Below are 14,462 nucleotides of genomic sequence, written 5' to 3' on the forward strand. Positions count from 1 at the left end.
CAAACTTAGGGGGCTGTTCCTGCTGAATAGTGCTTAGTACAGGGGAATCCCAATGTGCCATAGTTTTATGGTATCTCTCTGTACAGGCTATGAGCAAACTTAGGGGGCTGTTCCTGCTGAATTGTGCTTAGTACAGGGGAATCTCTGTGTACCATAGTGTTATGGTATCTCTCTGTACAGGCTATGAGCAAACTTAGGGGGCTGTTCCTGCTGAATTGTGCTTAGTACAGGGGAATCCCTATGCTGCCATAGTTTTATGGTATCTCTCTGTACAGGCTATGAGCAAACTTAGGGGACTGTTCCTGCTGAATTGTGCTTAGTACAGGGGAATCCCTATGTGCCATAGTTTTATGGTCTCTCTCTGTACAGGCTATGAGCAAACTTAGGGGGCTGTTCCTGCTGAATTGTACTAAAAATATTAGTGGAGATGGCTGCTTTAAAGTATATGGTTGGACTAACCCCCAGGGCTAATTAGGTGCAATATATTTCTGACCAGCAGATGGGGTATGCTGGGGGCTAAGTCTGTAGCTGGAGGGCGGCTCCTCCCACCTAAATGATTCTGGCCCAGATTCTCTTAATTGAATCATCTCACGAGTCGTTTTGGGAGAAGACAAACAAATTCTGGTGGATTTTTTCTTTAATGTTTGGCGCTGGGTCTGTAAGGAAATTCTGAGCTGATGCAGCAAAGTTATATTTAGTTTCCCCACGAAATAACCGACCGACTAGTGTCTTTGATTTTATGCTCTGTACAATCTGCTCTTCCTTATTGTATAAATGCTATATACCCCTCCAACCTAGCCCCCCCGGCACTTCATTGGGTACTTACCTTGGCAGAACAGCCCCCTAAGTTTGCTCATAGCCTGTACAGAGAGATACCATAAAACTATGGCACATAGGGATTCCCCTGTACTAAGCACAATTCAGCAGGAACAGCCCCCTAAGTTTGCTCATAGCCTGTACAGAGAGATACCATAAAACTATGGCAAATAGGGATTCCCCTGTACTAAGCACAATTCAGCAGGAACAGCCCCCTAAGTTTGCTCATAGCCTGTACAGAGAGATACCATAAAACTATGGCACATAGGGATTCCCCTGTACTAAGCACAATTCAGCAGGAACAGCCCCCTAAGTTTGCCCATAGCCTGTACAGAGAGATACCATAAAACTATGGCAAATAGGGATTCCCCTGTACTAAGCACAATTCAGCAGGAACAGCCCCCTAAGTTTGCTCATAGCCTGTACAGAGAGATACCATAAAACTATGGCACATAGGGATTCCCCTGTACTAAGCACAATTCAGCAGGAACAGCCCCCTAAGTTTGCTCATAGCCTGTACAGAGAGATACCATAAAACTATGGCACATAGGGATTCCCCTGTACTAAGCACAATTCAGCAGGAACAGCCCCCTAAGTTTGTTCATAGCCTGTACAGAGAGATACCATAAAACTATGGCACATAGGGATTCCCCTGTACTAAGCACAATTCAGCAGGAACAGCCCCCTAAGTTTGTTCATAGCCTGTACAGAGAGATACCATAAAACTATGGCACATAGGGATTCCTCTGTACTAAGCACAATTCAGCAGGAACAGCCCCCTAAGTTTGCCCATAGCCTGTACAGAGAGATACCATAAAACTATGGCACATAGGGATTCCCCTGTACTAAGCACAATTCAGCAGGAACAGCCCCCTAAGTTTGCTCATAGCCTGTACAGAGAGATACCATAAAACTATGGCACATAGGGATTCCCCTGTACTAAGCACAATTCAGCAGGAACAGCCCCCTAAGTTTGCTCATAGCCTGTACAGAGAGATACCATAAAACTATGGCACATAGGGATTCCTCTGTACTAAGCACAATTCAGCAGGAACAGCCCCCTAAGTTTGCCCATAGCCTGTACAGAGAGATACCATAAAACTATGGCAGCATAGGGATTCCTCTGTACTAAGCACAATTCAGCAGGAACAGCCCCCTAAGTTTGTTCATAGCCTGTACAGAGACATACCATAAAACTATGGCACATAGGGATTCCCCTGTACTAAGCACAATTCAGCAGGAACAGCCCCCTAAGTTTGCTCATAGTCTGTACAGAGAGATACCATAAAACTATGGCACATAGGGATTCCCCTGTACTAAGCACAATTCAGCAGGAACAGCCCCCTAAGTTTGCCCATAGCCTGTACAGAGAGATACCATAAAACTATGGCACATAGGGATTCCCCTGTACTAAGCACAATTCAGCAGGAACAGCCCCCTAAGTTTGCTCATAGCCTGTACAGAGAGATACCATAAAACTATGGCACATAGGGATTCCCCTGTACTAAGCACAATTCAGCAGGAACAGCCCCCTAAGTTTGCCCATAGCCTGTACAGAGAGATACCATAAAACTATGGCAGCATAGGGATTCCTCTGTACTAAGCACAATTCAGCAGGAACAGCCCCCTAAGTTTGCTCATAGTCTGTACAGAGAGATACCATAAAACTATGACACATAGGGATTCCCCTGTACTAAGCACAATTCAGCAGGAACAGCCCCCTAAGTTTGCTCATAGCCTGTACAGAGAGATACCATAAAACTATGGCACATAGGGATTCCCCTGTACTAAGCACAATTCAGCAGGAACAGCCCCCTAAGTTTGCTCATAGCCTGTACAGAGAGATACCATAAAACTATGGCACATAGGGATTCCCCTGTACTAAGCACAATTCAGCAGGAACAGCCCCCTAAGTTTGCTCATAGCCTGTACAGAGAGATACCATAAAACTATGGCACATAGGGATTCCCCTGTACTAAGCACAATTCAGCAGGAACAGCCCCCTAAGTTTGCTCATAGCCTGTACAGAGAGATACCATAAAACTATGGCACATAGGGATTCCCCTGTACTAAGCACAATTCAGCAGGAACAGCCCCCTAAGTTTGCTCATAGCCTGTACAGAGAGATACCATAAAACTATGGCACATAGGATTCCCCTGTACTAAGCACAATTCAGCAGGAACAGCCCCCTAAGTTTGCTCATAGCCTGTACAGAGAGATACCATAAAACTATGGCACATAGGGATTCCCCTGTACTAAGCACAATTCAGCAGGAACAGCCCCCTAAGTTTGCTCATAGCCTGTACAGAGAGATACCATAAAACTATGGCACATAGGGATTCCCCTGTACTAAGCACAATTCAGCAGGAACAGCCCCCTAAGTTTGCTCATAGCCTGTACAGAGAGATACCATAAAACTATGGGGCTGATAGTGTAGATAAATTACATTTATTTGCCTCATTCCTGCGGTTCCTATTTGATATTAGGAGGGCAGATGATATATTTCTAGTATTTGTGTAGATATTTCTGTAGCTGAATATGATGTTATTCCCGCTGGAGCGAGTGACATTGGGACCCTGTTAGTAACCCTATAGGGTGAGATGTTCAAACCCGAGGAATCTGGGCCGTGTGTCCAGGAAATGCATCGGACTCTTGGCTTTGGGCTCGGCTGGAAATGTGCTGACCCAGGCAGGATGAAACCATTGGAAACGTTTCATTATTCTCAACCGCTGTCGGAAGGTATTAGATTTTATTAGAAGTGCTTTTCCAGAAGGCTTTTTGGCAGTCGCCTTATTGTGTCCCATACTACATGAATGTTTTGCTGAGTTTATAGTCATAAACCCAATTACCCCCAGACTGACTGCCTGTTATGGGGCACTTTACCCTAAACTACCCTGCTGAATGGTGCAAAGTATGTTCTACAGGCTACAAGCAAACTTAGGGGGCTGTTCCTGCTGAATTGTGCTTAGTACAGGGGAATCCCTATGTGCCATAGTTTTATGGTATCTCTCTGTATAGGCTATGAGCAAACTTATGGGGCTGTTCCTGCTGAATTGTGCTTAGTACAGGGGGATCCATATGTGCCATAGTTTTATGGTATCTCTCTGTACAGGCTATGGGCAAACTTAGGGGGCTGTTCCTGCTGAATTGTGCTTAGTACAGGGGAATCCCTATGTGCCATAGTTTTATGGTATCTCTCTGTACAGGCTATGGGCAAACTTAGGGGGCTGTTCCTGCTGAATTGTGCTTAGTACAAGGGAATCCCTATGTGCCATAGTTTTATGGTATCTCTCTGTACAGGCTATGGGCAAACTTAGGGGGCTGTTCCTGCTGAATTGTGCTTAGTACAGGGGAATCCCTATGCTGCCCATAGTTTTATGGTATCTCTCTGTACAGGCTATGAGCAAACTTAGGGGGCTGTTCCTGCTGAATTGTGCTTAGTACAGGGGAATCCCTATGTGCCATAGTTTTATGGTATCTCTCTGTACAGGCTATGGGCAAACTTAGGGGGCTGTTCCTGCTGAATTGTGCTTAGTACAGGGGAATCCCTATGTGCCATAGTTTTATGGTATCTCTCTGTACAGGCTATGAGCAAACTTAGGGGGCTGTTCCTGCTGAATTGTGCTTAGTACAGGGGAATCCCTATGTGCCATAGTTTTATGGTATCTCTCTGTACAGGCTATGGGCAAACTTAGGGGGCTGTTCCTGCTGAATTGTGCTTAGTACAGGGGAATCCCTATGGTATCTCTCTGTACAGGCTAATACAAATAATGAAATTGAGGATATAGTGGCCCTTAAGGAGCAGAGACAACAGGGCCAATGCCATTCTCCAATCAGATGTAGTTTATCCCCCCCATACAGTCGCTAGGAGCCGGCAGATAAAATCTCGGGGGTTAAATCCAATTCTGCCGCTTACGTTCCCGCATTTTTGCTCCAACCCCGGCCGTAACTGTTATTGCTCAGACGAGCGGCGTCTGGGGACTCTGGGATATTTCCACCGGCTCGCGCTCTAATTACACACGACACTGATAGGAATTACGAGCAGTAATTGCATTTTTTTCCCTTTGTAAAACGAAACCTTTTAAGTAGGTTTTTGTACAGTTTGGCCCCTTGTTTATTCGCTGTTTGAGCAAATGTTCAGCTTTCCCAGAGACGCAACTGCCGCATTATATTAACTGCCAACTGCCCTGCTGGTAACGGGGCGCTCGCTGCATGGGAAAGGCGCTTTGTTGTTGGAATTGTTCAGGTCTCGTCTAATCATATTAGAGCGTTCCTCTGTACTGTCTCTGCCCCACTAATGGGATTTGTTTCCCTTAGACAGTACAGTATGGGGGTACAGCTTATTGTGTGCCCAGAACATTCCTTCTCTGTATATTTGTATTTATACATATGGGTAGGGGGTGCCATAGTGTTTCCCTTAGACAGTACAGTATGGGGGTACAGCTTATTGTGTGCCCAGAACATTCCTTCTCTGTATATTTGTATTTATACATATGGGTAGGAGGTGCCATAGTGGTTCCCTTAGACAGTACAGTATGGGGGTACAGCTTATTGTGTGCCCAGAACATTCCTTCTCTGTATATTTGTATTTATACATATGGGTAGGAGGTGCCATAGTGGTTCCCTTAGACAGTACAGTATGTGGGTACAGCTTATTGTGTGCCCAGAACATTCCTTCTCTGTATATTTGTATTTATACATATGGGTAGGGGGTGCCATAGTGTTTCCCTTAGACAGTACAGTATGGGGGTACAGCTTATTGTGTGCCCAGAACATTCCTTCTCTGTATATTTGTATTTATACATATGGGTAGGAGGTGCCATAGTGGTTCCCTTAGACAGTACAGTATGGGGGTACAGCTTATTGTGTGCCCAGAACATTCCTTCTCTGTATATTTGTATTTATACATATGGGTAGGAGGTGCCATAGTGGTTCCCTTAGACAGTACAGTATGTGGGTACAGCTTATTGTGTGCCCAGAACATTCCTTCTCTGTATATTTGTATTTATACATATGGGTAGGGGTGCCATAGTGTTTCCCTTAGACAGTACAGTATGGGGGTACAGCTTATTGTGTGCCCAGAACATTCCTTCTCTGTATATTTGTATTTATACATATGGGTAGGGGGTGCCATAGTGTTTCCCTTAGACAGTACAGTATGGGGGTACAGCTTATTGTGTGCCCAGAACATTCCTTCTCTGTATATTTGTATTATACATATGGGTAGGGGTGCCATAGTGTTTCCCTTAGACAGTACAGTATGGGGGTACAGCTTATTGTGTGCCCAGAACATTCCTTCTCTGTATATTTGTATTTATACATATGGGTAGGGGGTGCCATAGTGTTTCCCTTAGACAGTACAGTATAGGGGTACAGCTTATTGGGTGCCAGAACATTCCCTCTCTGTATATGTGTATTTATACATATGGGTAGGGGGTGCCATAGTGTTTCCCTTAGACAGTACAGTATAGGGGTACAGCTTATTGTGTGCCCAGAACATTCCTTCTCTGTATATTTGTATTTATACATATGGGTAGGGGGTGCCATAGTGTTTCCCTTAGACAGTACAGTATGGGGGTACAGCTTATTGTGTGCCCAGAACATTCCCTCTCTGTATATGTGTATTTATACATATGGGTAGGGGGTGCCATAGTGTTTCCCTTAGACAGTACAGTATAGGGGTACAGCTTATTGTGTGCCCAGAACATTCCTTCTCTGTATATTTGTATTTATACATATGGGTAGGAGGTGCCATAGTGTTTCCCTTAGACAGTACAGTATGGGGGTACAGCTTATTGTGTGCCCAGAACATTCCTTCTCTGTATATTTGTATTTATACATATGGGTAGGGGGTGCCATAGTGTTTCCCTTAGACAGTACAGTATGGGGGTACAGCTTATTGTGTGCCCAGAACATTCCCTCTCTGTATATTTGTATTTATATAGGGGTAGAGCAGAAGAAAATGTGGGAAGTATGGATAATAGAAAGAGAGAATAATGTAGTTGGGGTGCCAGTACCCTCTTCTTTCACTGTATAATTGACCAATAGCCAAACAGTGGAGATCCTGGGAGCCCCCCATAGGCATGAGCCTGCACCTCCCTGCTAATCAATGGCGTTGCCTGACTCCCTGTTGCACTCAGAGGGCTATTTACTTTGCAGACGGCCCATGACTTTCCGGCAGCTCCATATTAGATTAGAATCCCGGGGCAGAGCCGGGCAGTGACGCTCGGGGATATAACGTTAGACGCACGGAAGCTTCTGGGCAAAGGGAGAAAATAATACGACCTTCATTGCTGCAAAGTGGCCTTTAATTCATCCATTGGACTCATTGGGTACCGGAGCCGATCCGTTTCTCCTGCCTCAGTAACGATGCCGGTGCCTCGGGGTGGGCTGCACCATGGGCTGCGCCGCGCTCTGCGCTAAAGGTACCGACTCACCGCCTCTCAGCAGCTTGGGGGGGTCATGATCTTATTGGAGCAGCACAAAGGGGGGAGCACTGTATTGTACGCGGGATAAAGGGGGAGACCTGGGATAAAGGGGGAGACGCGGGATAAAGGGGGAGACCTGGGATAAAGGGGGAGACGCGGGATAATGGGGGAGAAGCGGGATAAAGGGGGAGACCTGGGATAAAGGGGGAGACCTGGGATAAAGGGGGAGACGCGGGATAATGGGGGAGAAGCGGGATAAAGGGGGAGACCTGGGATAAAGGGGGAGACGCGGGATAAAGGGGGAGACGCGGGATAAAGGGGGAGACGCGGGATAAAGGGGGAGAAGCGGGATAAAGGGGGAGACCTGGGATAAAGGGGGAGACGCGGGATAAAGGGGGAGACGCGGGATAAAGGGGGAGACGCGGGATAAAGGGGGAGACGCGGGATAAAGGGGGAGACGCGGGATAAAGGGGGAGACACGGGATAAAGGGGGAGAAGCGGGATAAAGGGGGAGACAGGGCTTGGAGGTCCCATTTCAGACTCCTGAGGGGTTGCTGGGAGTCAGTTCCGTTGATACAGGAAAATGTTACTGAGTTTGGATGATGGTTTGTAAATATGTTGAGTCTGGCGCTTTGTGCTGTTTGGGGTTGGGGTTTTATCTGAGGGGTTGGATGGGTGTCATAGACCTGAGCTTTTTAAAGGGGGTTTAAATAAGGGGCCCATGGTGAGGCCCCACAATTTTAGAAGGAATGGCAGTGGAATTGCAGTAGAACAAGATGGAGACAGTAGGGCAAGATGGAGACAGTAGGGCAAGATGGGGACAGTAGGACAAGATGGAGGCAGTAGGGCAAGATGGAGACAGTAGGGCAAGATGGAGACAGTAGGGCAAGATGGAGACAGTAGGGCAAGATGGAGACAGTAGGGCAAGATGGAGACAGTAGGGCAAGATGGAGACAGTAGGGCAAGATGGAGACAGTAGGGCAAGATGGAGACAGTAGGGCAAGATGGAGACAGTAGGGCAAGATGGAGACAGTAGGGCAAGATGGAGACAGTAGGGCAAGATGGAGACAGTAGGGCAAGATGGAGACAGTAGGGCAAGATGGAGACAGTAGGGCAAGATGGAGACAGTAGGGCAAGATGGAGACAGTAGGGCAAGATGGAGACAGTAGGGCAAGATGGAGACAGTAGGGCAAGATGGAGACAGTAGGGCAAGATGGAGACAGTAGGGCAAGATGGAGGCAGTAGGGCAAGATGGAGACAGTAGGGCAAGATGGAGACAGTAGGGCAAGATGGAGACAGTAGGGCAAGATGGAGACAGTAGGGCAAGATGGAGGCAGTAGGACAAGATGGAGACAGTAGGGCAAGATGGAGACAGTAGGGCAAGATGGAGACAGTAGAGTAATTACATGGGTATAACTAACACTACTATATATAAGACATATGCACTTGTGGTGCCATTTGGTACAAGTGGCTATGTAGTGTGATCTGATTGGTCACGGCTGCTTATAAAGGAAGTGTATAGGTCTGGACCCCGTCAGTACCTTCCCTATTGGGCACAAAACGCGTTTCTTTTGTCCCAATAAATAAATGTTTCCATTTCTCTCAGTCGCTGCCCGTGGGGATTGTATGAGTAGTATCGTTATACTCCTGTTACCCACCCCTTATATAAACTACTACAGATCCATAGCTGCTCACTATACAGTTACACTATACAGTTAGGCGAGTGTAAGCGCGACGCTGGCCCTTTAAGCCGGCGCATCTATTCAGGTTGTACCAGATCTGCAGACGCCAATCTCATGCGAATGGAACAATGAGGGATCTGATTCTGACAGAGGTCCAATTCCCATAGGTCCCTGTGCCTGGCGCGTGGCCGCTGTTCGGAAGTCGCAATTCGGAAGTCGAGACCCTGACATTGTTCCGTCTGTGCATCTTCCTGCGGGGGTTCCTGCCGCTGCCTCTGATCCTGTTGCAGACAGGGGGGTCACCAGGGGGGGGAGGATGGAGAGTAGCAGGGAGTTATGGGGGGGCAGACGGGATGCACCTGGTGTCTGCGGCAAGAGGGGGGGGGGGTCTGTAAATGGCGCTAAATATAATTACTGTGGCCTTTGGGTCTCGTCGCAATTTTTGTTTATTGGAAAAAACGAGTCGGCGGCTGCGTAATGACCCCCCCTTTATACGGACCAATGTAAACACAGTACAGGGGTCTTGTTCCTTGGCTGGGAGTCGGTGGCTACGTAATGACCCCCCCTTTATATGGACCAATGGAAACACAGTACAGGGGTCTTGTTCCTTGGCTGGGAGTCGGCGGATAATGGGCCATTTCCTGAAATACTGGCAATTAATTGCAGATTTGTGCCGCTGTCTTCCCCGGGCCAGAGATACAGTATGGGGCAGCCACTTGGGAAGGGTTACTGAAGTGATTGGGCTAACGAGACTAACGAGGGGAAGGTTAATTGCAGGTTAATTAAACTCTTTTTGTGTTTTGCAGTATCCGAACTCCAGGAGGAAGGGATCAATGCTATTAACTTGCCCCTCAACCCCATTCCGTTTGAGCTGGACCCCGAGGACACCATGCTGGGTATGTTCCACCTACAGCCGCTGGTAATGTATGAGCTGCCATAGTGTTTCCCTTAGACAGTACAGTATGGGGTACAGCTTATTGTGTGCCCAGAACATTCCTTCTCTGTATATTTGTATTTATACATATGGGTAGGAGGTGCCATTGTGTTTCCCTTAGACAGTACAGTATGAGGGTACAGCTTATTGTGTGCCCAGAACATTCCTTCTCTGTATATTTGTATTTATACATATGGGTAGGAGGTGCCATTGTGTTTCCCTTAGACAGTACAGTATGAGGGTACAGCTTATTGTGTGCCCAGAACATTCCTTCTCTGTATATTTGTATTTATACATATGGGTAGGGGGTGCCATAGTGTTTCCCTTAGACAGTACAGTATGGGGTACAGCTTATTGTGTGCCCAGAACATTCCTTCTCTGTATATTTGTATTTATACATATGGGTAGGAGGTGCCATTGTGTTTCCCTTAGACAGTACAGTATGAGGGTACAGCTTATTGTGTGCCCAGAACATTCCTTCTCTGTATATTTGTATTTATACATATGGGTAGGGGGTGCCATAGTGTTTCCCTTAGACAGTACAGTATGGGGGTACAGGTTATTGTGTGCCCAGAACATTCCTTCTCTGTATATTTGTATTATACATATGGGTAGGGGGTGCCATAGTGTTTCCCTTAGACAGTACAGTATGGGGGTACAGCTTATTGTGTGCCCAGAACATTCCTTCTCTGTATATTGTATTTATACATATGGGTAGGAGGTGCCATTGTGTTTCCCTTAGACAGTACAGTATGGGGGTACAGCTTATTGTGTGCCCAGAACATTCCTTCTCTGTATATTTGTATTTATACATATGGGTAGGGGGTGCCATAGTGTTTCCCTTAGACAGTACAGTATGGGGGTACAGCTTATTGTGTGCCCAGAACATTCCTTCTCTGTATATTTGTATTTATACATATGGGTAGGGGGTGCCATAGTGTTTCCCTTAGACAGTACAGTATGGGGGTACAGCTTATTGTGTGCCCAGAACATTCCCTCTCTGTATATTTGTATTTATACATATGGGTAGGGGGTGCCATAGTGTTTCCCTTAGACAGTACAGTATGGGGGTACAGCTTATTGTGTGCCCAGAACATTCCTTCTCTGTATATTTGTATTTATACATATGGGTAGGGGGTGCCATAGTGTTTCCCTTAGACAGTACAGTATGGGGGTACAGCTTATTGTGTGCCCAGAACATTCCTTCTCTGTATATTTGTATTTATACATATGGTAGGGGGTGCCATAGTGTTTCCCTTAGACAGTACAGTATGGGGGTACAGCTTATTGTGTGCCCAGAACATTCCTTCTCTGTATATTTGTATTTATACATATGGGTAGGGGGTGCCATAGTGTTTCCCTTAGACAGTACAGTATGGGGGTACAGGTTATTGAGTGCCCAGAACATTCCTTCTCTGTATATTTGTATTTATACATATGGGTAGGGGGTGCCATAGTGTTTCCCTTAGACAGTACAGTATGGGGGTACAGGTTATTGTGTGCCCAGAACATTCCTTCTCTGTATATTTGTATTTATACATATGGGTAGGGGGTGCCATAGTGTTTCCCTTAGACAGTACAGTATGGGGGTACAGCTTATTGTGTGCCCAGAACATTCCTTCTCTGTATATTTGTATTTTTGCCTTTACTACTGTTTTGTTCCCTTCAAAGAGGAAAATGAAGTTCGAACCATGATCGATCCCTACTCTAGGAGTGACGCCAGGCTACAGGAGCTGATGAGGGTAAGGCCAACAAGACCCTCCAAGAAATGTTTATGTTTTTATTGGATGACGTCACCATTTCATTGTACTGAGACCCCCCCCCCCCCCCCCCAAACACATGAAGCAAACAATGCAGCAGCTTCCGGCTGATTAACCACGCAAGGCATTGTGGGGATTAGAGACTTGGCTGGAAGAGAGGCGGCTTCTGCTACATAGTTGCAATAGACAAAAAAACACATTTTTAAATCAAATCCTTTTTGAAATATTTCCGTTGCTATCAGCAGCCCAGAGTCCGGCGGTGCCGGGGAGATTAAACCCGTTGCCTTCCCCTCACAGAATCCAGCAGGCGCCCGGCCGCAGGCAGAGTTGCACCACTGATAGATTCAATCCTCTAAGCCGGATCAATGGGGCCCCCCGATGGGAGAGGCGTGCGTCTGTGCCCGAGCCGGCTCCTGCCCAATTAATCCCCCTTCCCCATTGATTGCGCTCGAGCGTCCGACTTCCCTCCCTGGCCAGGTGGACGCCGCAAACCGACAGTTATTCTCATTAACTCCCCGAAGGCTTCGAGTCGCCCATGTGGGCGGGGCTAGCGATGAGGGATCACCGTGGGGATAATTTCACGTTTCTCTGGCACAAATGAAGCGAAATGAGTTGATCCCACGCTGCTCACTGGCGACTGAATATCAGTGGCGGTCGGGCGAGGGAGGGAGGGATATGATTGGCACCTGTTTGTTCGTATCCATCAGTGGAATTCTGTAGCCCCCACGGGCTGGGCCTGCGGCACCCTAAGAATAAAGGGAGAATTGTGGGTTACACACCTGTTACTGATGCCCTAAGGGGAATGGGAAAACAGGCAGTTGCCCCAGACCTCACACATGGTGGCGCCCTACTAGTGTAGGGATGGATAGAGGAACGCAGATCTAGTGCTAAGGAGCAAAGCAAGATGGAGGCAGTAGGGCAGTGGCTCGGGGGTAACATGTTGCTCCCCAACCCCTTGGGTGTTGCTCCCAAACCAGGGAGTTATTTTTGAATTCCTGACTTGGGGGCAAGTAGTTTTGGTTTAATAAAAACAAGATTTCCTACCAAATAAAGCCCCCTGTAAGCTGATAGGGTGCATAGAGGCCCCTAATAGCCAATCACAGCCCTTATTTGCACCTCCATGAACTTTTATGGTGCTTGTGTTGCTCCCCAAGACTTTTTATATTTGTCTGTGGCTCACGAGTAAGAAAGGTTGGGCAGTATGGGATTAAAAGTTGTATATGGCAACATTAGGTCAAGTTATAGATAGTAGGGGAATATGTTAACAGTAGGGTTAAATGGGGATAGGAAATCAAGATGGACAAAGTAGGACAAGATGGAGACAGTAGGGCAAGATGGAGACAGTAGGGCAAGATGGAGACAGTAGGGCAAGATGGAGACAGTAGGGCAAGATGGAGACAGTAGGGCAAGATGGAGTCAGTAGGGCAAGATGGAGACAGTAGGGCAAGATGGAGACAGTAGGGCAAGATGGAGACAGTAGGACAAGATGGAGACAGTAGGGCAAGATGGAGACAGTAGCGCAAGATTGAAGCAGTAGGACAAGATGGAGACAGTAGGGCAAGATGGAGACAGTAGGGCAAGATGGAGACAGTAGGGCAAGATGGAGACAGTAGGGCAAGATGGAGACAGTAGGGCAAGATGGAGACAGTAGCGCAAGATTGAAGCAGTAGGACAAGATGGAGACAGTAGGGCAAGATGGAGACAGTAGGGCAAGATGGAGACAGTAGGGCAAGATGGAGACAGTAGGGCAAGATGGAGACAGTAGCGCAAGATTGAAGCAGTAGGGCAAGATGGAGACAGTAGGGCAAGATGGAGACAGTAGGGCAAGATGGAGACAGTAGGGCAAGATGAGAGAACAGTAGGCAAGATGGAGACAGTAGGGCAGATGGAGACAGTAGGGCAAGATGGAGACAGTAGCGCAAGATTGAAGCAGTAGGACAAGATGGAGACAGTAGGGCAAGATGGAGACAGTAGGGCAAGATGGGAGACAGTAGGGCAAGATGGAGACAGTAGCGCAAGATTGAAGCAGTAGGGCAAGATGGAGACAGTAGGGCAAGATGGAGACAGTAGGGCAAGATGGAGACAGTAGGGCAAGATGGAGACAGTAGGGCAAGATGGAGACAGTAGGGCAAGATGGAGACAGTAGGGCAAGATGGAGACAGTAGCACAAGATGGAGACAGTAGGACAAGATGGAGACAGTCGGGCAAGTTGGAGACAGTAGCGCAAGATGGAGACAGTAGGGCAAGATGGAGACAGTAGGGCAAGATGGAGACAGTAGGGCAAGATGGAGACAGCAGGGCAAGGTGGAGACAGTAGGGCAAGGTGGAGACAGTAGGGCAAGGTGGAGACAGTAGGGCAAGGTGGAGACAGTAGGGCAAGATGGGGACAGTAGGGCAAGATGGAGACAGTAGGGCAAGGTGGAGACAGTAGGGCAAGGTGGAGACAGTAGGGCAAGGTGGAGACAGTAGGGCAAGATGGAGACAGTAGGGCAAGATGGAGACAGTAGGGCAAGATGGAGACAGTAGGGCAAGATGGGGACAGTAGGGCAAGATGAAGGCAGGGTGCTAAGACTGTAGGGTAAGACAGAGATGAAAGGGAAGAGGAAGATTTCAGCCCTAAGACCTGGGGCTCCCTCGGCAGATCAGGTTGCAGACAGAGGGGGTGAGGGACAGTAGGACAAGATTTTGCCTCATTTAATTGTGCAAATTAACAGTGCAACCTAATTGTACAGAGAGCCTCCCATTAGTGGGCGTGGTTTATGCTGGTAAAGGGATGGGCCTGAGATCCTGGACAGATGGGAGGTTTGACATGTTTTAATGTTGCTTCTTGGTGCCAAAATC

The 14,462-nt window shown here is 47.3% G+C and overlaps 1 protein-coding gene across 2 annotated transcripts in view; it reads left to right on the top strand.

Annotated features, from left to right (window-relative positions):
• The window catches only part of parva (parvin alpha), a 39,557-nt gene that overhangs the window by 10,000 nt on the left and 15,095 nt on the right, over positions 1-14,462 (top strand). For both annotated transcript variants that reach the window (XR_004222194.1, XM_031900406.1), the window contains exons 2-3: positions 9,734-9,823; positions 11,533-11,603. Coding sequence is in view for 1 of the 2 variants with exons in the window: in XM_031900406.1 (XP_031756266.1) it covers positions 9,734-9,823; positions 11,533-11,603 (161 nt within the window). In the remaining variant the exon portion in view is untranslated. The remainder of the gene's footprint in view (positions 1-9,733; positions 9,824-11,532; positions 11,604-14,462) is intronic.

This window comes from Xenopus tropicalis, chromosome 4 (genome assembly GCF_000004195.4).
Source record: "Xenopus tropicalis strain Nigerian chromosome 4, UCB_Xtro_10.0, whole genome shotgun sequence".
In the NCBI taxonomy this organism is placed as follows: domain Eukaryota; kingdom Metazoa; phylum Chordata; class Amphibia; order Anura; family Pipidae; genus Xenopus; species Xenopus tropicalis.